Source organism: Dictyostelium purpureum (genome assembly GCF_000190715.1).
Source record: "Dictyostelium purpureum unplaced genomic scaffold DICPUscaffold_350, whole genome shotgun sequence".
Classification (NCBI taxonomy): Eukaryota; Evosea; class Eumycetozoa; order Dictyosteliales; family Dictyosteliaceae; genus Dictyostelium; species Dictyostelium purpureum.
This window is the reverse complement of record NW_003519686.1, coordinates 1-26699: the sequence shown is the minus strand read 5'-3', so window position 1 is coordinate 26699 and position 26699 is coordinate 1. Positions and strand designations below refer to the sequence as shown.

Genomic DNA, 26699 nt, shown 5'->3' with positions numbered 1-26699 from the left:
AAGAAATCAATGGTGATAGAATCAAAGAGATTGAACATAAATTTGAAAGTTATAGAGTTGCAAAAGAGAATTTGGTAATGGAAAAAATATTAAGAACCAAACAGTTATTTGAAAGTCAAAGAAATAGAAGTATTTTTGTTGTAGATCCAAGAAATCTCGATAACGAGCTTCCAACTGAAATGATGTTACAGGCTGAACAACTTAGAAAATTAGAGATTTTTGACTCAAAAGGTTCATTTGGAAACAGTTAGAAATGAAAATACTCAATTAAAATTGAAAATTGAAAGATCGAAGAGGAGATAAGACAAAGAATGGAAGAAAAGAGAACAAACAAATCTTCAACTTTTAAAATTTAGTACCCTCAAAGAATCACTCTTAGGAGATCTCAAAAATAGATGTAAATAGGTTATTGATTTAGAATTTGTTTAAGACGAATATCAAGATGGTAATACTAAACTCACTGACCGTATAAAGCGTTCCAATAAACTAGGTGGAAATGATCAAAAGATAATGTCAATTCAAACAAAGTTTGACGAAATGACAACATTTAAAAACCTATTAAATAATGAAAATACTAAACTCAAATCAGAAATTGAAAAAATAAAGAAATTACACATCCTAAGAAGCCACATATTATTGGTTAAAATAAATAAATAAATAAATAGATAATATAGCAACTAATCAAAATTAGATACAAAATTAAATTAGATTATTGGTTTAAATAAAAAAATAAATAAAAGGAAAAAATAAATGGTTTGACCATCATCAATTTACCCAATTTCGATAAATGTGATGATGGAACCAATTTAAAAATACAAAGAAAATAAAATTAAAAAAAAAATTTTTTATAAGTGTTATTTTTTTATTTATTTCTTTTTTCACAAATATAATATTATACATGTATGTATTATTACCCGAATTAGTTTAGGTAATATATATAAATATAATTTATTTTTAGAGTAAATTTAACAGCATCTTCTACGATGACGACCAATATTGATATCAATATTGATAATGTTAGTGTTACCACCACTGCATGGATTGAAACATGGATTAAAACAACATGAACCGCCACCTAAGCTATTACCGAACCATGCAGATTCATTATCAGAGAATGAGACACTTCCAGATGAGCTTAACATTGATTTAGATGAGGCACCATTAACTGGGTTCATTGACAAAATAGATTCTATATAAAAAATAAAAAAATAAAAAAAATAAAATAAAAATGTTAATATAAATATTTATAAATTTTAAAATATAGTTTTATTAATATTTACTAATAATTGACATTTTATAATAGTGTTTATCTTTATAATATTTAGTTTGTTTTTTATTGAAATGAAAATTAAATTTTTTTTTTTATACATTGTTAAATTTGTGTAAGATAAATCGTCTGAAGAAATAATTTATAACAAGATGATTATATAAAATTAAATAAACACATTTTATTAAAAATAAATAAAGAAAAGAAAAGAAAATATTTAATATTAAAAGTATTTAAATTTATATAAATAAACATCAAAGCAAAAAAGAAAGAGGTTAAAAAAATTAAATGAAAGAAAAGTAAAAAATAAAATTATAATTTTTTATTTTTTTATTAAATTTCCCTAAAAAAACCTATATAAATAATCTAGATTATTTTTTAATAAAAAAGCTTATTTTTTTGAATTTAAATCAATTTAGGGTAATTTATTTAAACATGTTATTTAGTTTTAGAATAAAATTAACAGCATCTTCTACGACAATGACCAATATTGATATCAATATTGATAAAGTTAGTGTTACCACCATTGCAAGGGTTAAAACATGGATTGAAACCACATGAACCGCCACCAAAGCTATTACCAAACCAAACTGATTCATTATCAGAGAATGAGACACTTCTAGATGAGCCTAACATTAATTTTGATGAGGCACCGTCAGCTGGGTTCATTGATGAAATAGATTCTATGAAAAATTAATAAAGTAAAATAAAAACTTAAAGTTAATATATATATTCCTAAATTTTTAATATAGTTTTATTATTTTAATCAAAATTTTAACATACAATAACATATTTTTTAATTATCGATCTCTATATTGTTTTTTTTTTATTAATTATTATAATTTATTTTTTTATTTTTTATTTTTATTATTAATATTATTAAATACTTTTTGGAAATGAAAAAGTTACTTTGGTGTTTAATATATCATTCTTTAGAGAATTCAATAAAATTTTTATTTAAAATATTAGATTTAATTAAAGTGTTCAGTTTTAAATAAATATAAAGAAAAATGAAATACAACTTTTAACATTCTTTAATTTAAAAAAAAAAAAAATATTTTAAACAGTTCTAATTTTTTATTTTTTATAAATTATATTTTTTATTTTTTATAAATTATATTTTTTTTTTTTTAATTCATTAAAAATAATAGCTTTCAAAATTATAATCACATAATATTTTTTTTTAATTCATTAAAAATAATAAGCTTTCAAAATTATAATCACATAATATTTTTTTAAAGATTATTTTTTTATAACCCTTTATCATTGAAACATTCCTATATTTCCTTTCAAAAATCTTTTCTATTATAGTATCCAATAAAAAATGTACAACTCCAATAATAATAATCAAGATCTATCGAGCTCAACAGAAACTCATCAAGATGAAAATCAAATAAACTCAAAAATTTTCGAAAACTGCGCTTTTGTTTTTGACAAAACCATTAACCTCAAAAGAAAAAATCAGTTAATTAAAATTATTAAAAAGAATGGAGGCAAAAGCTGCTACTCATGCACAAAGGTAATTATATAACTTGTTTAATTTAAATTAAAATTTAAAAATAATACTAATTATTATTAAAGGCCACTCATTTAATCACCACTAAAGAAGGCTATTTAGAGAAGACCCAAAAAGTTGAACAAGCTCTTTCTTTGGGTATCCCAATTTTGGTTAAAGAATTTGTCCATGAGTGTGTATTAAAAAAAGAATTAATTCCTGTTGAAACCTTTTTAGTATCATTCTTAACATCTGTAAGTAGTAACTATAGAAATAAAAAAATTAATTATTTAAATACTAATATTTACCTTTTTTACAATTAGAATGTATCTATTTTATCCTCATCACAAGAGCTAGAGGTAAAATCAAATGATGTATATAAAAATATGCTTTCACCCGTTAATAAAGTTAATCTTGATGATAATACAGCAACAACAACCGAAACTACAAAAAATAGCTCGCCAATCATCTCTTTGATTGCTTTAGAAGAAATAAATGGTAATAGTGCTAATACAGCTCAATGCAATCAACAATTTTTAGAAGCCGAAAATCAAGCACTAAAAGATAAAATCAAAGAGATTGAATATGAATTTAAATGCTATAAAATTGAAAAGGAGAATTTAGAAATAGAAAAAGATTTAGAAATAAAAAAATTAAAAGAAGGTCAAAGATATAATAGTACAGTCAAAGAATCACTCTTAAGAGATCTCGAGAATAGATGTAAAGAGGTTATTGATTTAGAATTTATATTAGAAGAATATCAAGCTCGTAATGCTAAACTTACAGACCGTTTGAAAAGTTCCAATAAACCAGATGGAAATGATGAAGAGAAAAAAATAATCCAAACAAAACTCGACCAAATGACCACATTAAAAATTCAATTAGATAATGAAAATACTCAACTCAATTCTGAAATTGAAGGATTAAAAAAATTACACTCCCTCGGAGGCCATCATATTTTTGGTTTAGAAAATAATATATCAAGTAATCAAGAGAGTCAATCTAAAATACCAATTAATCATCAATCTAAAATACCAATTAATAATCAAAACCAAACAATACTAAATGAAGGTATTAAAAATGAGCTCGAAGGAGTTAAATCAAAAAAATCTGAAAAGTTGGGTGCTCGTATTGCAAGATTTTTTAGATGTGGTAGAAGTAATAGTGGTAGTGCTAAATTAGAATCAAACAATTCAAATAAATCCTCAACTAGTAAACTACCATCTTCATCATTATCAAATAATTCAACATCACCATCAACATTTTATAAAAATAACAACACCTCACCATTGGTACCTCCACCACATTTACCACCATTACCAGCTTGGAGATATAAATATATCTCTTTAGTTCTACCAAATTCACTTGCCAAACCATCTTCTGGAGTACAGAACTTGTAAATTCAAAAATAAAAAAATTTAAAAATGAATGATTCAAATTATAATCGATCATTCAACAGACGATTAATCAAAAAACAATTTATCATCAATTGATTCAAATACTAAAACAATAGAATGCAATTATATTTCAACTGAAAAGTTATCGAATACTTGCTTCTGTTGTTAAAGTAGATCAAGATGATAAGCAAACAACATTACAAATAATAGTTCACCAATCATTTCATTTAATACTTCAGAAGATATTCTAGTTATAGTGCAAGTACCACAGATTAAGCAAACAACAAATTTTAATTAAAGTATAACTTAAAAGACGAGCCATTGATTTTATTTTTATAATCACCAAATACTCATTCAGCCCAAATTGTTGAACCCATCAAAAGATTTCCCAAGTATTCTCAAGTCATATATTACTTCACCATAATTAAATTTACAAATAACAGATAAAAAAGTATATTTAGTACAATTTAATTATTATTATCATTCATTTCTATATTTCATAAAGAGTTAGTTTTATAATTATAGATTAAATATTAATTAATAAAAAATAAAGATTTAACATTTATAACATATTTTTAAAAAACTTTTATTTTCATATTTTATTTTATTATTTTTATTATTTTTTTATTGGTTTTAAATTAGCCAAATCAAAGGCCGAAGATATTCATATAGTTTAAATAATTTAATAGTAATCATATCGATCTGTAACTCTGTAAAGTTGCTCCTTTAAATATTTGTGTATATATCCCAGTAGGGGGAAGAATATCTGATTTAATTGTTTACTTATTTCATATTCATTATAAGCTGTCTTTAGGTGTTGTCTGTCATTCTTTCAAAAGTATACCCCCAATTTTTAGTAAATATCAACACGTTATCATAGCCATTTTAAATTTTTAAAAAAAATCTAAAAATCAAATAATTTTTAAAAAAAAAAAAAAAAATTTATTTTTTTTTTAATTTTTTTTTTAATTTTTTTTTTCAATACACAACAAACAAACACATAAATAGTTTTAATAATGTAAACCATAGCACATCCAAAAAATAATAATAAAAATTTTAACATTACTGAAAATATGTCTTAAAACCTTTCTAGAACAAGTACGTAAATTAATACATTATTTTAAAACAACAACAACAACAACAACAACAACAACAACAACAACAACAACAACAACAACTACAACTACAACAAACCCATCTACATATAGAAATTTGCATCGTTGAAGAAATAGAAACAGAATTACTAACTTAAATTAAAATAACTTTTCAAAAGACAGATATACCAATTAATTAATTATTCAATACCCTTACAGGATCTGCTGTCGTCGATATCATGAATGAAAGGATTTTAATCAATTATATAAATATTTAGCCTAATTAATCCAACAACGAATTATTGCTTTTATATTATAATAATCTCAAAACCAATATCAATAACTATCATAAAAAGTCACAAAGTGAAACTCAAATTCTTTCAAATTCTTTCAATCTCGAGTAAATCAAATAAAGATTAAACTTAGATCCTACTAAATACTAAACACTAATGAAGATATTCAATCTAATCAACTGTATATATGAATCTCAATACATTTGCGTTGGCCCAAGCAACAGTGATAGAACACAAATAGTTTAGATAAGGAAAAGGGTAAACTTCAGCTTTCGTAAATATTGTTCAAATAGTGAAACAGTCCAATGATTTTAGCTTATCAAATATATTTAAAATATGACCCCTAAAAATTTAGTATCTGATAGAGGTTCAAAGTTCATAAATGAAGTCGTCGTTCCTATAAACAAATTCTTTAAAGTAACTCCAACCTTCGCTTGCCATACTTAAACATATGTTTTAACAGAAAAGTTTAATTCATCTTAATCCACAAGGACCTAGATCTTATTGTAAAGAAGACAATACATCTAATTGGTATTGCTTTATTCCCATATAGTATTATGCTTCATCCTTCTACTGGCATCTCTCACCATTATTTCTATAAATGCAAACCTATAATCAGACTTACCAAGTATTGGAACTGTTCAAGTATTTAGAGGTTATTTATTCATTGTAGAAATGAAAATTAAAACCTTTGCAGATTGCAACTTATGCTCGTTATTTATCTTTAATTAATTTAAAATATGCAAGATATATAATAAATCAAGTAACCACTCCAATTTAATAATGTAGATGGTGTCTTAATATCTAAAAGTGAATATTAGAATATAGCCTACCCGAAATCTTTTCAGTATTAGTTTCTGAAGCATCATCAAAACAAGATTTTAGCAATCAATCAAATAATTCAAAAAATTAATCAAATATATATTTAAATATCGAATTAAATAAATTTAATAATAGAGCACAATATTTAAATACCCAATACTAGTATTAACTCAGTAAATCAATAATCAGTCCTCAGTTATTAGAAGCCTTTAAGCTAATATTAAACCTTAATGATAATCTATTAATAGTGGTAAATGCATTAATAAAGACGGTGGAGCTGATATTTAAATAAGTTTAGAGATCAGTTTTCACATAGATCCATACAAAGGTTAAATGAAAGTTTTTGGTACCAAATTAAATTTTCAACACCGGTTCATCTCCAAACAAATGGTCATTCTGTATTAAGCACAACTAAATCACTTCATTTTTCGCAAAATTAGGGTTATGAACCAACTTCTCTATAAACTGCTAACTCACAAATCATTAAAGAATTGAGTAAACGATATTGCAACCAGAAGCAATACCACCACCAAGACAATACTCATATAAACGTAGTGCACTAAGACTACCTGAAAAATCAAAACATTAATAATAAGGCTATTAATCAAGAAAGAAATGCAGCTTAAAATTCTCTTATCAAAAGCAGAAACAATATCAAAATTCCCAAAGGTAATATTAAGGAGTTAGAAATCTTGGTGATTCCCCTTCTTCATCTGTTTCACAATCTACTTCAAGTGCCTCCGCCATAAGGGAAAAATATCAAGTATTAAAAGAAAAATATCAAGTTTTAAAAGAAAAATACATTTCATTAGAAAAGCAATTATTTAAAAAAGAAGAGAAGAGAGAACTTTTAGAACAATTAGAATTAGCCAAGAAGGTTTTCAATCCGAAAATCACCTAATTAAATCAGAGATTACAATTCTTTAAGATAAATTCAGTAAACGATTTTTCAACACTGGTCATGATACCTCAGTTGGTATATCAGAAGTTTCACAGAGTTCTCGTACTGGATCAGCATTGGTTTCTAAGCAAACTGATGAACTCGAAGATAAAGCAGAACAAATAAATCTTTTACAAAGAAATCCATTAAAAGCGGTAGCATCAAATTCATCAAAATCTAATGTTGGTAGTTCAAATGCAGATGCCAAAAGTTCACCAATCATCTCATTGAGTATTCAGATGAAATCAATGGTAATAGAATTAAAGAGGTTGAACATGAATTTGAAGTTATAGAATTGCAAAAGAGAATTTAGCAATGGAAACAGTTATTAGAAAGCCAAAGAAATAGCAGTATTTTTGTTGTAGTTCTAAGAAATCTCAATGATGAGCTTCCAACTGTTACAAGCTGAACAACTTAGAAAATTAGAGATCTCTGACTCAAAAGGTTCATTTGGAAACAGTATCTTCGGCAGATTATCGGTGTTATCATAGGATAATAGCTAAATGAAAATGTATATCAACATTAGAACTAGAAACAAAACTTTTAGTTAATCAATAATAATTAAAATAATAATAATAATATATATTTTAAAATTATAATTTTAATTATTATTTATTAAAAGTTTTAATGAGGGATTCGAAAATAGGTTATTTGTAGAAAAACAGGGTTTTTTAGTTAACAATCATTATTCTATTCAATTAAATTATTATTAATAGTTTTAATAATTAAATTAAATAAAAAAAATAAATTATTTCAAAATGGATATGTATATACACCCAAACCACTTTTTTTTATGCAATTTTATGAAAAAAAATGAAAAAAAATGATAAAACATGGTAAAATATGAAAATTAAAAAAATAAATAAATTAAAATAAACATACACTTTAAATTTTTAAGGTGTATATTTATTTTATTTATTTTTTATTTAGAGTCTACATTTGATGGATCATTGACTGATTGTGGTAAACCTGCCCTAGATTGAACTTGAGAATGTAAATTTTTATTGTGTTGGAGGGTGTTTTGATAATTTTTCTTTTTCAATACGTTATCTATTCTTTCTTTTTCTTTCTCTATTTTTTTCTCATCATTATCAAATTTATTTTTTGTTTGTATTGCATCAGGTTCCAGTGGTCTCTACTTCATTAGATGATTACTTTTGCTACTTGATCTCTTTCTTTTGCTGCTTGATCTCTTTCTTTTGTTACTTGATCCAATAACTTTTTCTTTTCATCAACACAAGTTTCTAAACTACCAATTGTTTCTCTACATTGATCGAGTTGACAAGTCACTTGGTCAATTTCTTGTTTCAGTTCTTGATATTGATAGTTTGATTGAATCTGTAATTGTTGATATTGAATTTTTAATTCTTCTTCTTTATTCTTAAATTGAATAATTGATTTTTTTTGTTTTAATTGTTCTATCTCTTTATTTAATTGTTGATAATCATTATTTAATTGTTGATTTTCATTATTTAATCGTTGATAATCATTATTTAATCGTTGATAATCATTATTTAATCGTTGATTATCATTATTTAATCGTTGATAATCATTATTTAATCGTTGATTATCATTATTTAATCGTTGATAATCATTATTTAATTGTTGGTTATCAATCTTTAATTGTTTCACTTTTTTATTCTCTTTAACTGTGTTGATTTTTCTCTTTTTTGAAGCTAGTAACTCTATCAATTCACTATTTAATTTATCTAATTGTTGTTGATTTACATTCTTTTTCTAAATGATAATAGTAATTTAAATTTCATAATTAGTATCTATATAGTTTTATTATAATATTAAAATAGTATTTAATATTTACAATTAAATAAAAATGATTCTTGGTTTTTCTAACACCATGGTCTACATGTAAATAGTTTCTCACTGAATAAAATTTTCAATTTTTTTTTTTTTTTCAAATTTTTTTCAAATTTTTATTTTTTATTAAATTTCCTTTATATATATATTAATTTCCTTTATATATGTAATTAAAATTGTATTTTTTAATAATAATCATAATTTTGTGGTTTCTTAATTTTTTTTTCTCGAAACACTTTAGCCCTATATAATTGTAAACTGGTGAAGTATTTGATGGTAATGATGAAATGTGTACTCTGAATTGGTATCCATGTAATTTAATTTCTGATATTTAAATATCAGCTCCTCCATCTCTTCTGCATTTACTCTTATTGTACATCAAATGTATACGGTTCAGTTTGCATATAATATTCTCTTGGTGACTGAGAATAATTATAATCCCTAGTTTTAATGAACCGATTTAAATTTTTAGGATTTCTAAAACAATTAAATGTCTAATGGATTGGCTATATGATAGTGGATTGAACAATTCAAGGAATATTTTAACTATTAAACTATATACATCCTTTCCTCCACATAAAACTGATTGAGAGAATCTATCGAATGGAATACCTGTAGAATATATGCTGATTGCTCTTTATAAGTTTTTCTAAATCTTCAAAATTAGAATACTTGAGACATTTCTTTATTAATTCATAGGTAATCTTTGAGTGGTCTGCTATGTTTGAATTATCTAATGCCTCTTGAATATTACCGATATTTAATGTTTTTAAATGTAGTAGTAAATAATTTGTTGGTGATTTAATTTCTTTTTAATTAAATTTCTATATGATGATGGTGGTGGAAGTGTTATATTAACATTATTAATTAAAAAGCTATTACTGTTTTTATTGTTGCAAGCGCTACTACCGCTACTCCCATTGATATTATTACTATTACAACTTTCTCTTCGGGCTAAACTGGTACTATTATTTAGATTGCTATATTCACTAACACTATTTAAATTATAGTTACTATTACTATTTTTTAAACTGAATGTTGATATTAATAGTAATAATTATTATTGTTTAAACTGAATGATGATGGTGATGATGATGAAGCTGCTGTTATGTTATTATTGTTATTGTTATTATTGATATTGATATTATATGGTTCTATGATATTTACTCGATATTTTAATAGTAATTCTAATGATTTAATTGATGATATTGAAAAACTTTTTTTATTATTTGTGTAGTTTGGTAAAAATGTTGCTACATTCATTGATAGGAAATACTCCAATGCTTCTATATTATCTAAAGAGTATGCACATGTGAAGCTGTTCTTTTTTTTCTTTTCGTATAGTAAACTAATTAAATTTACATCTATTAGTCTCTAAAAAAAGCTGAATATCTCTAGATTTTATTAATATATTAATCTGTCTGTATTATAATTAATCTCTATAATTTGATACTTTTTAATCATTATCATAGAATCCTATATTCTTTAAACCTGTTTCATAATTAAAATTTAAATTAATAATCGAATCACTTTATATATTTGTATTTATATAACATACTTGATTGAATAGAATCCAATTTTTCCACAGTATCGAACATGATTTAATTCTACATCCAACTTTATATTATTTTTATGGTTTGATTATAGAATATAAAACGAATAACAGTACCATGTTACCAAATTTGTGATTCCATTGAATAATCACTTATTTTATTGTAACTATTTATTGATGATACGTCTACGTGTGGTAATTTAGTAATTGTATATTATTTTTAATTAGTATATCATTATATATTTAACAATTTTAGAAATAGCATGTGTAATTATTTACCTTAACTGATGTGTTTTTGAATTTCGCTTAATATATATATTTGTTTCTCTATTTGGAAAAAAAAACATTTATCATTACTATTATTATATGTTTCTTTTATTATAATAGTGCATTCTATAAATAATGATATTTTAAATAAAAAAAAAATAAAAAAATTCAAAATTAATTTTTTTTTATTTTTTTTTTAATTTTTTTTATTTTTTTTAATTTTTTTTTTCTAAAAATAGCACAAACATTATTATGATTGCTTTTTTTATTTATTGTTATTTTAATTTTGGGGGGAGATGCGAGTGTTAATAAAATGCATTGGCAAAATTTTTAAAAATTTTTATTTTATTTTTATTTTTATATATTGATTGGATTATTTTTTATACATATTGTTTATTTTATTATTATTTTTATTTTGTTTATAATAAAATAATGTTTATGGTGGTGCAATATTATTTTTAGAAAAAAAAAAATTAAAAAAATAAAAAAAAAAATAAAATAATATATAATTACTATATAATTACTATAAGATAATAAGGTATTTTCAACAAATGTATTATGAAATATCAGAAAAGAAAGCAATCATAAACAACTATCAACACTCGAATGTGTATGGGTTTTTGTAATTTTTGACATTTCATCATTAAATACTTCACCAGTTTACAATAATACAGGGCTCAACATTCCCTATTAGAAGACTCAAATTCCTTTCATTCTGGTTAAAAGGTGGCAATTCAGGTAAACAAAGTCTTGTACTATATCTAACTTATAACTCGTGTATTGGTGATGAGGATGTACTACGTTATATTCCCCCCTATATGTATAGGTGGAGAAACTATTCAAGCTCAGTTGCCATGCATGTGAATTACCCAATATGTTGGTGGTGAATTCCCATTCTTTGATCTCTATGCTTTAAACACTTCAATTCAATTTAAAACAAATACATCAAGGGTCTCTTTATATTGGTATAATTATGGCTGCTCATTTCTTTATATTAATTAATGGGTACACAGATTCAGGAGTTTAAAATTCTTCAAATATTTCAATTGAAGGTTTTTTTTTTGAAGATCCAATAAAAGAATTTTTAGATTGGGAAATTATTATTTGTGCATGCAATTGAACCCAGTTGGCATCTGTGGCAGTTATGCATCATTCCACTGTTTTTTTAAGTTCCTAAATTTCATCAGAACATCACAGAAATTAAATAACAAAAATAAATAATAAATATAATAAATATTTAAATCAAGTTCTTAAAAAAAAACAGCATATTTTCACAAATATACAATCAATAGATTCTTTTTTTATTTTTATTTTTACTTTTATAATATTTATTATATAATTCAATTTTAATTTTAATTATAATTTTTTTATTTTTATTTTCTTTAATAATTTTAATTTTAATTTTCAATCCAAATTTTAAAATTTAATTTTTTTTTAAAAAGTTTTTTTTTTTTTTTTTTTTTTTCGTTTGTCTTTAAATTATTTCTTCAACAAATAGTTTTTCATATCAGCTTATTATTCAATATTTTTCAATAATAATAATAATAATAATCTAATAAAATTCAATAAAAAAATATTATATATATTAAAATATTTTTTTTTTTCATAATCAAATAAAAAATAAAAATGGATATTCCATCAATTATTATTTTCACTTTTATTTTTGCCTTAGCATATTATTTATTCTCATCAATGTTTTGCTCTATTGGCAAAGCAATTTTTAAAAAAAATAATAATAATAACAACAATAATAATAATAATAATAAAAATAATAATTTAATAAAATCAGTAGCAATTTCAATAGCTAAAACAATAACAAAAGGAATTGCAATAGTAATAATAATAGTTATAGCAATTAGTATTGCATTATCATTAGAAATAATAACACCAATAGCAATAGTAATAGTAATAGTTTTAATAATAGCAATGGTAATAGCAATATCCATTGCATTAACTATAGCAATAGCAAAATTTATAATAAAAGTAATATCAATAGTAATAGCAGTAGTTATAACCATAATAATAATAATAATAATTTTTTAGAAAAAATTATATACCTACCTTAGAACAACTAGACCTCTATCCCACATATTGGGACTTAAAAAAATTTTACTTAGTATCATCATATGATGAGCATCCTCACCGGCATTCTTTTTGGTCCTCAGCATTATCATCATTAGCATCATTCATCAGCAAAATTTATCAGCAGTATTCATCGTCAGCTTTCATCTTGGTCCTCATCATCATCAGCACTCGTATTGGTCCTCATCATCAGCATCCTCACCGGCATTCATCTTGGTCCTCATCAGCATCCGCATTCATCTTGGTCCTCATCAGCATCAGCACTCGTATTGGTCCTCATCATTATCAGCAGCATTCATCAGCAGCATTCATCATCAGCATTCGTCTTGGTCCACAGCATTATCATACTCAACAACTAGATACCCTCATTTTTAGTAGGCTCCAAGAAATGAATATCCATGCGTCTTTTGTATATTAAAAACTGTAAATTCCAGATGCTTCTTTCCATTCACTTGGAGTATCATTAACTCTTTTAAAAAGATTTCCCATTATACATTTTTTTTAAAGGTAAATATTAAATTAAAAAAATTAGTAAATTAACTTATAACTAATATTTATAAAGTTATAGAGAAAATATTGGTTCAATAATCAACACTTCAACTTTCATTCCAAGTATCACCATTAGAACTCATAGTTGATCAAAAATCTCTTTAATGAAGTAATTGAAAAAAAAATACCAATAATATAAAACAAAAAGATGTATCAAGGGTATCTACGGCAGAATATCAATGTTATCTTAGAAAGTGTATATAAACATTAGACCTTGAAACATAACTTTTAATTAATCAATAATAATTAAAATTATAATTTTAAAAAAAAAAAAAAAAAAAAAAAAAAAAAAAAAAAAATAATAATAATAATAATAAATAGCTTCAATACTATTATAATAAAAGGATTCAGCTTTATTAGAACCAACTTTAAAATGAATTAGCCAAGCAAACTCTAATGAAATTATTCAATCATATTTTATTAACATTATATCTATCAAATTTTCTCTGGCCAAGTAAATATGGTAGAACATCGAATAATATAAGATGAATTAAATAATTATTTTTCATTTTTAAGTATTGAAGGCAAATATTTCGATATTATGATATTGAAACATCACAAAATTTTTAAATAAATAAAATAAAATAAAATAAAATAAAATAAAATAAAATAAAATAAAATAAAATAAAATAAATTAAATTTTTAATTTATTTTTTTTTATAAATTTTAAATAAATAAATAAATAAATAAAAAATAGACTTATAGATAAAAAGAAAAATATATAAATTTATTTTTTTACAAAAATGGACATTTTAAATTTTTAAAATAGTATTTTTTTATAAAATCGATGATTTTTTAATATTTTTTTTTTAAATTTTTTTCAATTTTTTTTATTTTATTTTATTTTTTCAATTCACTACAAACAAACAAACACATAAATAGTTTTAATAATGTAAACTATAGCACATCCAAAAAATAGTAATAATAATTTTAACAGTACCGAAAATATGTTTAAAACCTTTCAATAACCTTTATAGAACAAGTAAGTAAAATAATACATTATTTTAAAACAACAACAGAAACAACAAACCCATATACATATAGAAAATAGCATCGTTGGAGAAATATAGAAAATAGAAACAGAATTACTAACAGAATTAAATTAGCTTTTATTAATTTTCAAAAGACAGATTTACCAATTAAAACCATTCAATACCCTAACAATATCTGTGGTCATCGATATCATGAATTAAAGGATTTTAATCAATAATATATAGATTTAGCCAATGTTTATCAAATACACATCGAACTTATTAAAAGAGATTTTATATTATGTACAAACAATTATAAATACCAATCCAATCACGAGCTATTCCTCAATAATAAGAAATATAAAATTGCAAAGTTTGATCAACCTAAGTGTAGACAGATAGAACTAGAGATTTACTTCAAGATGTTGTATAATAAAAATTCACAAATATTGGATACTACAAAAAAAACTCTTAAAACAACAGAGAAATTGAGGAACTCATTAAGCAAATGTGATATAAAAGCAGCAGGTTCCGAACCATCAAGAATTAGAGAGTTATTTTATAAGATCTAGTCAATGGTTATTAACATATGGGTATATTTAAAACCAAAAATATATTAGTAGATATTCATGGAAAAAGGGAATTATAAACTATAAAAGTTAAATAAATTTAAAAAAACACATATTTATAATTTTTAAATTATTTAAAATATTTTTTTTAAATTTATTAAAAATTAAAAAATTAAAGAAAAAAAAATTTAAAGATTTTATAATAAATTTTTAAAGTTAATAAAAAGGTACTAATACCTTTATTTATTTAAAAAAAATAATAAAGTTTTAATTTTATTTATTTACACATTTTTATGAATTTAACTTCTATATGTAGAAAAAATACAGATAATAATTTAATAACTCTAAGTTATAAAAAGAACTCTGAATTTATTTTTATTTTTATTATGAATTTTATTTTAATAATTTCTAGCCAAGATTCAATTTAACGAAATCTTCAATAAGGGTTTCTAAATCTTCTATAAAGCTACTTTTTGGTACTTCAACAACATCAACTAATTTTAAAATATCTTCGGAATTTTCTGCTTTTTCTTCTGATAATACACTAGGACTATTTTCATCTTCGCTGATAAATTCTTTGCAACATGGATCTTGTAAGCCGTTGGCCATGACAGCTTTACATTCACCATTTTCATTGAATAGTTGTGTAGTTTCAAATTCAAAATCATCTAAATCGGTTGAACCTTCACTTCTTTTTTTCATTGAAAAATTTCCAATATTTCCAATATTTCCAATATTGGCTGAAGAATCGCTATATCCTTCAATATCCGAGAAACTACTACTTTCTTGTTCATTGTCTGAGGAATAGCTGTTATCTTTGTAACTTGAAAAATCTCTAGATCCTTCAATGTCTGAGAAATTTTTATCTTCAGGTTCTGTGGAATCATTTGAGAAACTACTATATTGTTCTTCGGAGAAATCATTTTCTTGAACGTGAATGTGAATGTGACCATGAAGATGAACGTGAAGGTGATAGTGAATGTGAGTGTGAGATTGTCCGTATGTATATTCGGATTCTTTAAACTCTTCTCCAATAAGAGTTAAAGATTTGTCACTCTCTTCTGGAACAGATTTTATTTCATCTTGTTCTGATGAATAATTGGTTTTTAATTCTGGTGATGATGATGGGGATGGTGATGAAGATGAAGATGAAGAAAAAGGGGAAGAGGAAGATTCTGGATTTTCTAATGAAACGATATTGGTGGAACTAGCTTCGATATTATTTATATTTTGTTGTTGTACTGGTTGTTTTTGTTTTAATTGTTGTTGTAATTTTTGTTGTAATTGTTGTTGTACTTGTTGTTGTAATTGTTGTTGAAGTTGGTTTTTTATTTTTTTGCATTCTACTAATAATGCTATTAAACAAAAGATGGAGAAAATTTGTAAAAAAGTAATAAATGTATAATCCATTTTTATTTTTTTATATTATTAATTTTGGGTTTTTAAAATAATTTATTTTATTAAAAATATATTAATGATGATTATGATATATTAAAATGAAATTATTTGGATTGAAAAAAAAAAAAAAATTTTAAAAAAGGAAAAAAAAAAAAGAAAAAATTATAAAAATTAAAAAATAAAAGTGGGCTTTCCAAAAATTAAAAAAAAAAAATAAAAAATTATAAAAATTAAAAAATTAAATTGGGCTATCATTATTATTAAAAAAAAAAATAATATTATGAAATGAACTTCACTGAAATCAATAAAATAATAATTATAATATTATAATTTATAAATTATTATATATAATATTAAAAACAAAAAGAAAATGAAACGAAAATTTTATTTTTTATTTAATTTATTTAAATATTTTAATTTTTTATTAAATAATTAATGAAAAGGTTTGAACTTTTATTTTATTTATGTATAAATTTTTTATTTTTATATTGAAATATTTTAAACCATTTATATATTACCACATAAAGTACTTATTTAAATTATAAGTATAACCCCTATGAATTTATATTATTGATAAAATTTCTATCAATGACCACATTTCCACCAATTTTAAAATTTATTTTAATATTTACTTTTAATTTTAATTTTAATTTTATTTTTTTTTTTTTTATATATATTTCTATAATTTTTTATTTTTTTATTTTTTTCAAAGAGGTTATTTTTTTTATGTTTAAAAATATAAATATATAAATAAAACAAATTTTAATAAAAAAAAAATAAAAGAATTAAAGTGTATATTTAGTAAAATTTAATTAAAATATAAAATATGTAATATAAAAAATTTTGATTTTAAAATATTAATGAAAACAATAGCAGCAGGTTTAGAACCACCAAGAATTAGAGAGTTATTTTATAAGATCTAGTATATGGTTATTCCCATATGGGTATATTTAAAACCAAAATATATTAGTAGATATTCATGGAAAAAGGGAATTATTTAAGTACCTCAAGTTGTGAATCATATAATAGATTCCTCTATCATTGGCATGGAATCTTTAAGATCTTGTGGTTCAGTGAAGTTATTTATTATCCGTCAATTTGTGTCCTGTTTCCTCAAGAGGTGCCATATATGTGTCTTAATAGAAGACATAATTAGACTATTACTCTATATTTATAATAATATATTATTAAAAATTGCACTTCTTCTAAATTTTATAGAAGACTTTTGGGGTTAACATTTATCAATAGACACACAAATTGGATCCATAAGCATAAAGCCTAATTTCATTATTTATTCACTGGCCAGAGAATAAAAACCCAAAATCATACGACCAAATATTAACCCAAATCGATTTAGTAAAGTAAGTTTTTTTTTTTAAATTATAAAAATCATTATTTAAAATATTAAAAATTACAATTTTTTACAGAGGAAATATTAAAAGTAGAAATAACTTATTTTTATATTTTTTATTTAATCAATTTGACAATTATTCAATAACATTTCTTGAAGATACTCAGTTGAAATTTTGTGATTCTATATAGGTAAAATATATATTTTAACGGCTTTGGGTCCCGAGATAGTAAAAAATAAATTTTCCAACAATTAGCCCAGATAGCTCAGTCGGTAGAGCGCAAGGCTTTTAACCTTGTGGTCGGGGGTTCGAGCCCCCCTTTGGGCGAATCTTTTTTACATAACTGCATATCTTCCTTGTGATTATTTATATCGTTTTTAAATATTTTGTCATTATTTTTGGTGGGCGCACACATGTTACCGTGTTCTATGCAGCTTTTACTGATTAATTTAGAGCATTTGCTTTTAATTATCTTCACTTTTAAAAAAAAAAAAAAAAAATCTATGCAGGGCCACTCTTAGCAACTTCTCAAACACTTACTGATTAATTTAAAGCATTTGAAGTGAAGATAATTAAAAGCTTTTAAAAAAAAAAAAAAAAAAAAAAAAAAAAACAAACTTATCTCTAATACTACACATACCATTTCAAAAATTTTATTTAATAAAATACTTTCTCTTACATAATAATATGGAGTGGTAAAACTCATATAAGTATAAAACCCATAACAAAACAAAACACAATAAAAATACTGATGACTTAATCATAGGTACTAAGATCAAATAATTAAATAAAATAAAATTTATATGAAATGTTTATGTTTTTGTATCATTAAAAAATATTTTTAATATTAAAAGAAATTGTTTATTTTTAAAATCTCTGTAAAAATATCAAAATAAATAGATAACATTATTTTTTTATTGATTTTTGTTTATATTTATTATCCATCTCCATTTTTTTAAGAGGATCTATTTGATTTCTAACACCTAATAAAGTTTTTGAAACACCTTCTGTTATTCCAATCATCGGTCTAATAATTGCAATTGGTACAGCTTGGACTATTGATTTAACATAACCTTTTGTGCCCTTTTTGTGATATTCTTTCATTGGTATTGCTATAATTGTATGAGCAGCAGATTTTAACTCTCTAGAAACACTTTCATATGCATGTTGTATACCCTCTCTTGTATCGTTTGGTTGATCAGAGAATTTACTTGCATAGCCATGATGGTGGCTATGTTGCTGAATATGGTTATTAAGTGATTGAATTGATGCGGGTGAAAGTTGTTGATGGTGGTGAGATGATTTAATTTTATGATGGCCATGGTTATGATGATTACCCCCCGAGGATGTAAATCCTGTGTTGATAGAGGTTGAGGTCGTAGTGGTTATTGATGTTGAAGATGTGATACTTGTATTATGTGATTGTTTTGGTGATGATAATACATTATCAGCTGTTTCTAATAAACCTTGAGTTCCAACAGCAACTTTTGCACCCATTGAAAGTGTTTCGACAGTTAGATTCTTTAAGAATGTTGTTGTACCTCTTTTTATACCTTTTAAAATATTTCCATCTTTTTTATATTGTTCATATGGCAATATAATAAGATTTGCTAAACCTTCTCCAATATGAACCAACGAATTTAAACCTCTTACACCTGAAACGTAGCCCAGTAATTGAGTTTGGATAATATAAGGAACCCAAATCTTTCCAATTTGATTAAACAATGCACTCCATCCACCAACACCATTTAGTTTTAGTCTTGATAAATTAAATATGGCACCCTCTAAAGGTAAAAGGTTTAATAGTTCCGCATAGTTTCCACTTGTTAAACTGTGATAATCAACTTTTTTGGGTTTATAGTCTACCTTCAATCTAATTGGTAAAATTTCAACTGATTGAAAATATGTAATTTCTTGAGATTCTTTATCTGTAGTATGTGCTTTTTCTTCAGGGATTGATCTACTAATAGTTTGTGTATTAGATGTTGTTTTTTTATGAGCTGCTACTGGAGTAGATGTGTTTGATGTTTGGGTATTATTCGATGAATTCAACGAGCTATTTGTTGATGTTGTGCAACTACTACCTGACGATATTAATGTATTGCTACCATTCGATAAAGTTTGACTTGATGATAATGGTGATGTCGTACCTGCCCCACTTAAAGATGTTGGTGAAATATTACTTCCAGATGATCCTAGTGATGTAATTTTGGGTGATTCAATATTACTTGAAGTACGTGGTTTATAAGAAAGAAATTGAACAATAAACGACACGGTATCTTGATCAACATTAAAACGAATTGGTAATATTAATACCTTTAATCTATTCTCTTGAAGTAATGGTCTTGATAGATCAGGTCTAACTGTTTCTAATAGTATTTTAATCATTGGAGATTGACTGTATCTAGTTACATTGGTGTCTGAGCACAGGAACTTATTCCAAACTGATGTTGGAATATGATCCATGATTGTTACATCGGCTATGTGAATCGACATTCTTTTTGCATATAGTTCGTTTTCATCAAATTTATCAATTCTAATACTACAATTTGAAAATAAAAATTCTACATAAAAATTTTGATCTCTTCCTGATTTAGTGTCATCTGACTTGTTGCTGGTTGAATTATTAGTAGGAGGTGATGGTATTAATGAAGGAGATTCGTTATCTCTTTCCCAATCTGAACCTTTAAAGATTTTAATCGATATATTCATTTTTCTAAATGTAACTCTTGAGCTTGATTTAGGATATTGATGTGGAAGAGAACAATCTTCTGAAGGATCTTCATCTGGATTTGTAATATAGTTTTCTACTGGCTCAATAGTTTTAGAACTTTGATCCATCCAAGTAACTGTACCATCATTTGAATGTTGCTGCTGAGACTGTGGTTGTGGGTGAATTTGCGTTGATTCATTTGAAGGAGGATCTGTGTCATTATAAAAATCTCTATGTGGATACATTTGGGTAGTTGAGCTTGGTGGGTATGTATCTATTTTATCGTGGTCATAATCTTCAATCATGATACTTCCCATTATCGGTAAGTTGCTAAATGATGCTTGTGATAATGTATCTGGTATATCGTTTATGGTTTCAGAACTATTTGATTCAGTTTCAGAGAATTTACTATTTGAGGACATCATATCCAAAGGTGAATAGTATTCGTAAACTGAAGAAGATCCATCATCATCACTAAAGTCATTTTGTCCACTTAATCTATCATCGCTAATCTCTTCAAATTCGAAATTAATGGCACCTGGTACTGTTGGGGATGGACTTGAGGATAAAACTGCTGGTGAATAAGAGCTATTTTGTGAAATATTTAATGGATTTGTTTGCTGTGGTGGTTGCTGTTGCTGGTTTTGCTGTTGCTGTTGTTGCTGTTTTTCGATTGGTTGTTTAAAAGTATCTTCATTAATTAAAATATCAATATTTTCTTTTAAATCTGGGCCAATACCTTGAGTAATAATTAAATCTGCAACTTCGGCAATTGGTAAATCCAAACCCAAAAAGTTATTAATAAGCTGATTTATAGTAAAAAATGAATCGGAGCATGCATTGATCGACAATAAATTATGATTATAATCAAACTATGTATAAAAAAAAAAAATTAGTATTTAAAAAAAAAAAAAAAAAATTAAAAATTTTTTTTACTTACAATTAATGAAGGGTATTGATTTGGCTTATTTATAATATCAAACTCTATATAATCTAGATGAACAACCGGAACAAAACCCAATAGTTTCCAATGGTTTAAAATTGATGAGCGAGCATTTGATTTATAGTTTTGATTTAAGAATTGAACATTATCCAATACATATATATAACTGTTTTGACTAACCACTGAGAATACACCAGATTCTGGAATTTTTAATTTTACATCCGAGAAAAATAAAACTGCTGCTGATGAAAGTTTTTCTGATGGAGTATATGATATAGAGGTATCAACAAAGTTGATAAAAAATCTAGATGATGGAGATTTTTCTTGACCAGAGACATTGGTGGAATTATCATTTGGTTCTGGAGCACTTGTTTCTATATCATCATCTTGTTGAAAGGTTGGTAATTCATCAATACCTTCCTCTTTTTCATCTCTATTATTAGATTTGTCATTATTATTTGGTTTTGGTGAAAAGAAATCAGATACTCTTGAAAACCATATTGTATTTAACCTGTGGTGAATTGTAACACCTTTAAATATAATTGAATATATGTTGCCTTGAATATTTGAGTCTAAGAAACCTGTAGTATCATTGTTGATAGAAATTGTTATTGATAATATTTGCTCCGTTAAATTTCTTTGAGCCATTGTTTTTGAAAATATTTGAATTGGTTTGGAGTCCTTCTGAGATAAATTTAACTCTGTAAACTCAAATGAATTAACTATTGAGCTTACAAAACTGATATCCTTTCCATAATACTGTGAAACATAAAATATTTCGAATTTTTCAAAAGCTAATTCATATTGATATTGAGGAGGAATAGATAGTGCAGTCGTACTTGTACTTTTATTTAAATTTCCACTACTATTGTTTTTAACTGTTGAAAATGGATTCTTTGGTAGATCTTCTTGAATGATAAATGAACCTGAATTAATAACAACCATAAGTGAGAATAAACTGTATGTATCACCTTCTAAATCAAGAGTTGGGCTATGGTTTATTGAGTTATTATAAATACTGCTATTATTACTATATCCTTTGGTTTTTGGTGATCTAGGTAGTAAATGAGGTATATCTGAGTTAATATTATACAAGTGGTTTTGGCCTATCTTTGGTTGATTTGGTGTGCCAGGTAATGATGAGTTTGGTGTGTACATTGGGGTTGAACTATTCGAGTTATTGTTTATGGGAGTTGAATTAATAGATGCACTGCCATTGGTGGATGTTTCTAAATATTTAAATAGTGTGCTGTATGATTCAGAGAGTTGAATAATATTTAGATACTGCGATTTTGTTAACTTTAGTTTTAAAAATGGTATTATTAAATTAACAACATATTTCGATGATTCTATGGATGTGTGCCTGAATAAGTTAATTTCCTCTTGCTCCGCTTCATCTAACCAACTATCAAAAGTTCCTTCAGATGTTGAAACAAATTTTGAAAATGGACCTTTATGTTTTTCAGATTTTGAGAATGGATTAAAATGAGAGAAGTTTGGACTTGATGAACCTGGTGGCTGTTCTTTTTTCTGGGTTATATCATCATAATCATCTTCGTCATAGTCAGTTGAATCAATATCTTGACCCACATAGTTAAATTGTGGAGCACTACCCATATTTGAATCTGAATCTTGGTTATCAACATCTGGTTCTAATTTTAATGGACTAATCTCCTCTATTCCTCTAATTGTTATTTCGATTGGTACAGGGTTTGATAAATCTGAATCATTTTTTGTATTTATTATTATTATATTTTGATTTGGACTTTGGTTTATATTATTACTATATTTGTAAAGGTTTAATGAAGAGCTATCGAAATCTATAAACCATTTTACATCAGGTATATCATTTATAATATTGGAGGTTATTTTACATTGATTAAAATTGATATCGATTTGGCTGGATAATAGTTTTAAATTCTTTTGCAATTCTAATATCATTAACTTTAGATTATTATTATTTAATTGAGAGCAATCTTTAAAATAATTTTCATCGAATGTTGGAAACTTTATTCTAAATCTAATAGTTGAGCAGCTTAATGAAATTTGAATTGATGATGATTCCTCGACCTCTTCATTCATTAGTTTTTCCAATTGTTGTTGTTTTTCAATGTTTTCCTTCTGTCTTTGCAATTCTTTTTCTTCAATTTGTTTTTGATGGTGCTGTTGTTTTTGTTGCTTTTTTAATTGTTCTCTTTTAATATCACTTTCACTTGGTATAATTTCTAAATCATCATCCTCATCACTTTCACTTTCACTTTCACTTTCTTCATATTCATAAAATGTTCCATTATCTGTATTATTTGTGTCATTACTATTATTATTATTATTATTATTAAACTCTGGATAATAAAAACCATATGTTTGTTGTTGCTGCTGTTGAAGTAACTGTTGTTGTCGTTGTTTTTGTTTTTGGAGTTGCTCTTCTAATAGCTGCTGTTGTTTTTTCAATAGATTCTTTCTAATACTCTGCTTTTCTAAGAGAGACAAGTACTTTTGGTGAGTTTGTTCTTCTTCCTTAATTTTCTTTACTATCTTTTCCTTTTCTTTAAAGAATGATTTTAAAAATATTATTAAAAATGGATCTAATATTAAATTCAACTCGTCTTTAATATAAATATCTAAAATCATTGTTGATTTATCTATGACTGTATTACAAATGAAATCATATACTGAGGTTTGCAAAGCTCTATTACTAGTTTGTTTTTTAATGTTACTGGTATTATTGCTACTATTATTACTGTTGCTGTTGTTATTATTATTTGATTGTTGCAATATTGGTGAAGTTATTGATGATGATTTTATTACCTCCAGATTTATATTTTCATTGTTTATTCCACCACTACTTTTATTTAAATCTGATATGAAAGTATTGTTTGATACTTGTAACTTTAGTATTGATAAATCTATTCTTTTTACCATTGCACGATTTTGTTTAATAATTATGTTAAAATCTGATAATTTTACTGCCATATAATTTCTTTGAGGGTATTGATGTAAAATGAAATCATTGAAATTATGACTATTGATATCGTTATGCAAAAACAATTTGAATGATTGCCATTTTAATCTTAATATAAATAAATTACTATTTGCATTAATAACTTCGGTTGGCAGTTCTTTCTTTTCTCCATCGATTTCTTCATTCTTTTCAAGATTACTATTTTTACTCTTTGATTTTGTTAATGTAGATATAAAACCTTCAATAATTGTTAAATGTTGTGGTGATAATGCTAATGTCCAGTTCTTGAAAAAGCAATCAATTAAAAACAATGGTATTTCATTTACACTTTTTTCGCTTTTTTTTATTTTTAATGAGATTATATCGTTGTCATTAATATTATTATTATTATTATTATTATTGGTGTTTGGTGATGACTGCGGTGATTTATTTGAAAATATAATATTAAAATTAGATTTAGGTATTATATTAAATATTGAAGTATTATAAAATTTCTCTTCTGACATGATATTACCAGTGAATTGGTCATTGATTAAAACTGAGATATTATTTACTACAATTGATTTTAAAAAATAATCTAATCTTTCTTGTTGTTGCTGCTGCGGTGTTGATGAAGGAGGTGGAGGCACTATATCATTTTGTTGTGCTTTATATTCTATAGAATCGATTGACAGTATTATCGTTATGGTTTTATTTCTTTTGGTGTCATATTGAACTATTGTTATGGTACATTTTTCGATTTTCGCTGATACTTTATCTATTAATTTCTTTAATATTTCGGTTAAGGCCTCTAACCCCTCCATACCGAACTGTGTTTTAGTCTCTATTTTATCAATTTCTTCATCTTCGTCAGAATAAATATCACTTATTGGTTCATTATTATCACTATTTTCATTACTTTTATTATTATTATTACTATTATTATTATTTAAATGGTCCAAATATCTTAATTGCTTTAATTTTTCTAATACAAAATTTGTATAGTCTTTAAAAATAAATAATTAGTATAATAAACAAGATTGCTATGTATTATTATATTGAATATAATTACCAATTCTTGAAACGAATGTCAATTCTAAATTTGATATATTAAATTCGCTTGGAGTGTCTAATATTGAATAGTAGGGTATCATCGTTGTAAGATTGCCAATGTAACCTGACGCGAGCATTAACGGCGAAAACTCTTGAAGATCTTTATTTATTTTCCTTATGTTCAATTCCAAATTATTTAAATTTATTGTTCCTTTTTTAAATGCTATTTTAAACTGGTCCTTCTCCAGCTCATACATAAAATATTCCCCACATATTTTCTTGAAGAGAAATTTTGCCGCTCTTGTCGTCCACATTTTTTCTTTTTATTTTTAGTATATATATGTATAGTTTTAATAATAAAGCACAAAGGAAAAAAAAATACAATTTAATTTAATTTAAAAAATAAAAAAATTATTTAGAAATATTTTTTTATTTAATATAAATTTACTCCTAATAATATTATTTTGTTGTTATTATTTATAAACTATATAAAATTTATTGTGTGTGCGTGTGTGAATGTGTGTGTGTGTGTGTGTGTGTGTGTTTTTAAAAATACATGTATGGTAATAATATTTGTTTTTTTATATGTTATTTAATAAAAAATTATTAAATTTAAATAATGTTTTTGTGAAATTTTGGTGTGTTTTGAAAAAAAAAAATAAAAAATAAAGAAATAAAATTAAATTTAAAATATTTTAATTTTATTATTTTATTATATTTTTTTTGATATACCTATTTATCTATAAATAAATAAATAGCATGCTACTAATAAAAATAATTATTTTTTAATTTTGGTTCAAGTTATTTTAAATATTAAATTTTAAATTATAAAATGGAAAAAAACTAAATATAATAGTGAATATATAACAAGGCCTATTTATTTAATTTAAATAAATAAAAAAAATAATAATCTCTACTACTTTTTTTTTTATTTTTTTTATTTTTTTTATTTTTTTTTTATTTTTTTTTAATTTAATTTAATTTTTTTTAATTTTTTTTTTTAATTTTATTTTTTTCAAAATTATTTTTTTTTTATTCGTTTAAATTTAGGTCGCACATAAACACGATTATTGTAACAGATGGGAATGAAGCAGCGTTGTTGTCCAATCACTAACGTTCCAACTGATGAGTTTTTTTTCTTAACAATAAATAAAATAAAATATAATATAAAATTTAAATATTATTT

At 24.4% G+C, this 26699-nt stretch overlaps 9 protein-coding genes across 9 annotated transcripts; 3 read left to right on the top strand and 6 right to left on the bottom strand.

Annotated features, from left to right (window-relative positions):
* Positions 1-64: 64 nt before the first annotated feature.
* On the top strand, positions 65-856 carry DICPUDRAFT_92885 (uncharacterized protein). Its single transcript, XM_003292494.1, has one exon. It carries the CDS (start codon positions 78-80, stop codon positions 249-251), a length of 174 nt encoding a protein of 57 aa, XP_003292542.1. The 5' UTR covers positions 65-77; the 3' UTR covers positions 252-856.
* Positions 857-965: 109 nt separating this feature from the next.
* Positions 966-1293, bottom strand: DICPUDRAFT_157268 (uncharacterized protein; the record flags this gene model as incomplete). The annotated part of the gene is made up of 2 exons (XM_003292490.1): positions 966-1189; positions 1281-1293. The coding sequence occupies 2 exons, from the start codon at positions 1291-1293 to the stop codon at positions 966-968; spliced, it is 237 nt and encodes a 78-aa protein (XP_003292538.1).
* A 433-nt stretch (positions 1294-1726) lies between these two features.
* DICPUDRAFT_157267 (uncharacterized protein) lies at positions 1727-1936 on the bottom strand (the record flags this gene model as incomplete). Its single annotated transcript, XM_003292489.1, has 1 exon — positions 1727-1936. One exon carries the CDS (start codon positions 1934-1936, stop codon positions 1727-1729), a length of 210 nt encoding a protein of 69 aa, XP_003292537.1.
* Positions 1937-2591: 655 nt separating this feature from the next.
* DICPUDRAFT_83152 (uncharacterized protein) lies at positions 2592-4162 on the top strand (the record flags this gene model as incomplete). The annotated part of the gene is made up of 3 exons (XM_003292493.1): positions 2592-2786; positions 2849-3016; positions 3086-4162. The coding sequence occupies 3 exons, from the start codon at positions 2592-2594 to the stop codon at positions 4160-4162; spliced, it is 1440 nt and encodes a 479-aa protein (XP_003292541.1).
* Positions 4163-7327: 3165 nt separating this feature from the next.
* Positions 7328-7531, bottom strand: DICPUDRAFT_157265 (uncharacterized protein; the record flags this gene model as incomplete). Its single annotated transcript, XM_003292488.1, has 1 exon — positions 7328-7531. One exon carries the CDS (start codon positions 7529-7531, stop codon positions 7328-7330), a length of 204 nt encoding a protein of 67 aa, XP_003292536.1.
* A 2636-nt stretch (positions 7532-10167) lies between these two features.
* On the bottom strand, positions 10168-10721 carry DICPUDRAFT_83150 (uncharacterized protein; the record flags this gene model as incomplete). Its single annotated transcript, XM_003292487.1, has 2 exons — positions 10168-10487; positions 10682-10721. The coding sequence occupies 2 exons, from the start codon at positions 10719-10721 to the stop codon at positions 10168-10170; spliced, it is 360 nt and encodes a 119-aa protein (XP_003292535.1).
* Positions 10722-12568: 1847 nt separating this feature from the next.
* Positions 12569-15116, top strand: DICPUDRAFT_83149 (uncharacterized protein; the record flags this gene model as incomplete). Its single annotated transcript, XM_003292492.1, has 3 exons — positions 12569-12775; positions 12986-13058; positions 14791-15116. The coding sequence occupies 3 exons, from the start codon at positions 12569-12571 to the stop codon at positions 15114-15116; spliced, it is 606 nt and encodes a 201-aa protein (XP_003292540.1).
* A 405-nt stretch (positions 15117-15521) lies between these two features.
* On the bottom strand, positions 15522-16523 carry DICPUDRAFT_83148 (uncharacterized protein; the record flags this gene model as incomplete). Its single annotated transcript, XM_003292486.1, has 1 exon — positions 15522-16523. The coding sequence occupies one exon, from the start codon at positions 16521-16523 to the stop codon at positions 15522-15524; it is 1002 nt and encodes a 333-aa protein (XP_003292534.1).
* Positions 16524-18769: 2246 nt separating this feature from the next.
* On the bottom strand, positions 18770-25827 carry DICPUDRAFT_89864 (uncharacterized protein; the record flags this gene model as incomplete). The annotated part of the gene is made up of 8 exons (XM_003292485.1): positions 18770-19218; positions 19273-21448; positions 21517-21878; positions 21936-23591; positions 23733-24214; positions 24261-24265; positions 24328-25466; positions 25533-25827. The coding sequence occupies 8 exons, from the start codon at positions 25825-25827 to the stop codon at positions 18770-18772; spliced, it is 6564 nt and encodes a 2187-aa protein (XP_003292533.1).
* Between the last annotated feature and the right edge of the window lie 872 nt (positions 25828-26699).

Excerpts from the sequence above, each read along its gene's own strand:
- DICPUDRAFT_92885 (XM_003292494.1), top strand. The coding sequence starts at position 78 with ATGGAAAAAATATTAAGAACCAAACAGTTATTTGAAAGTCAAAGAAAT.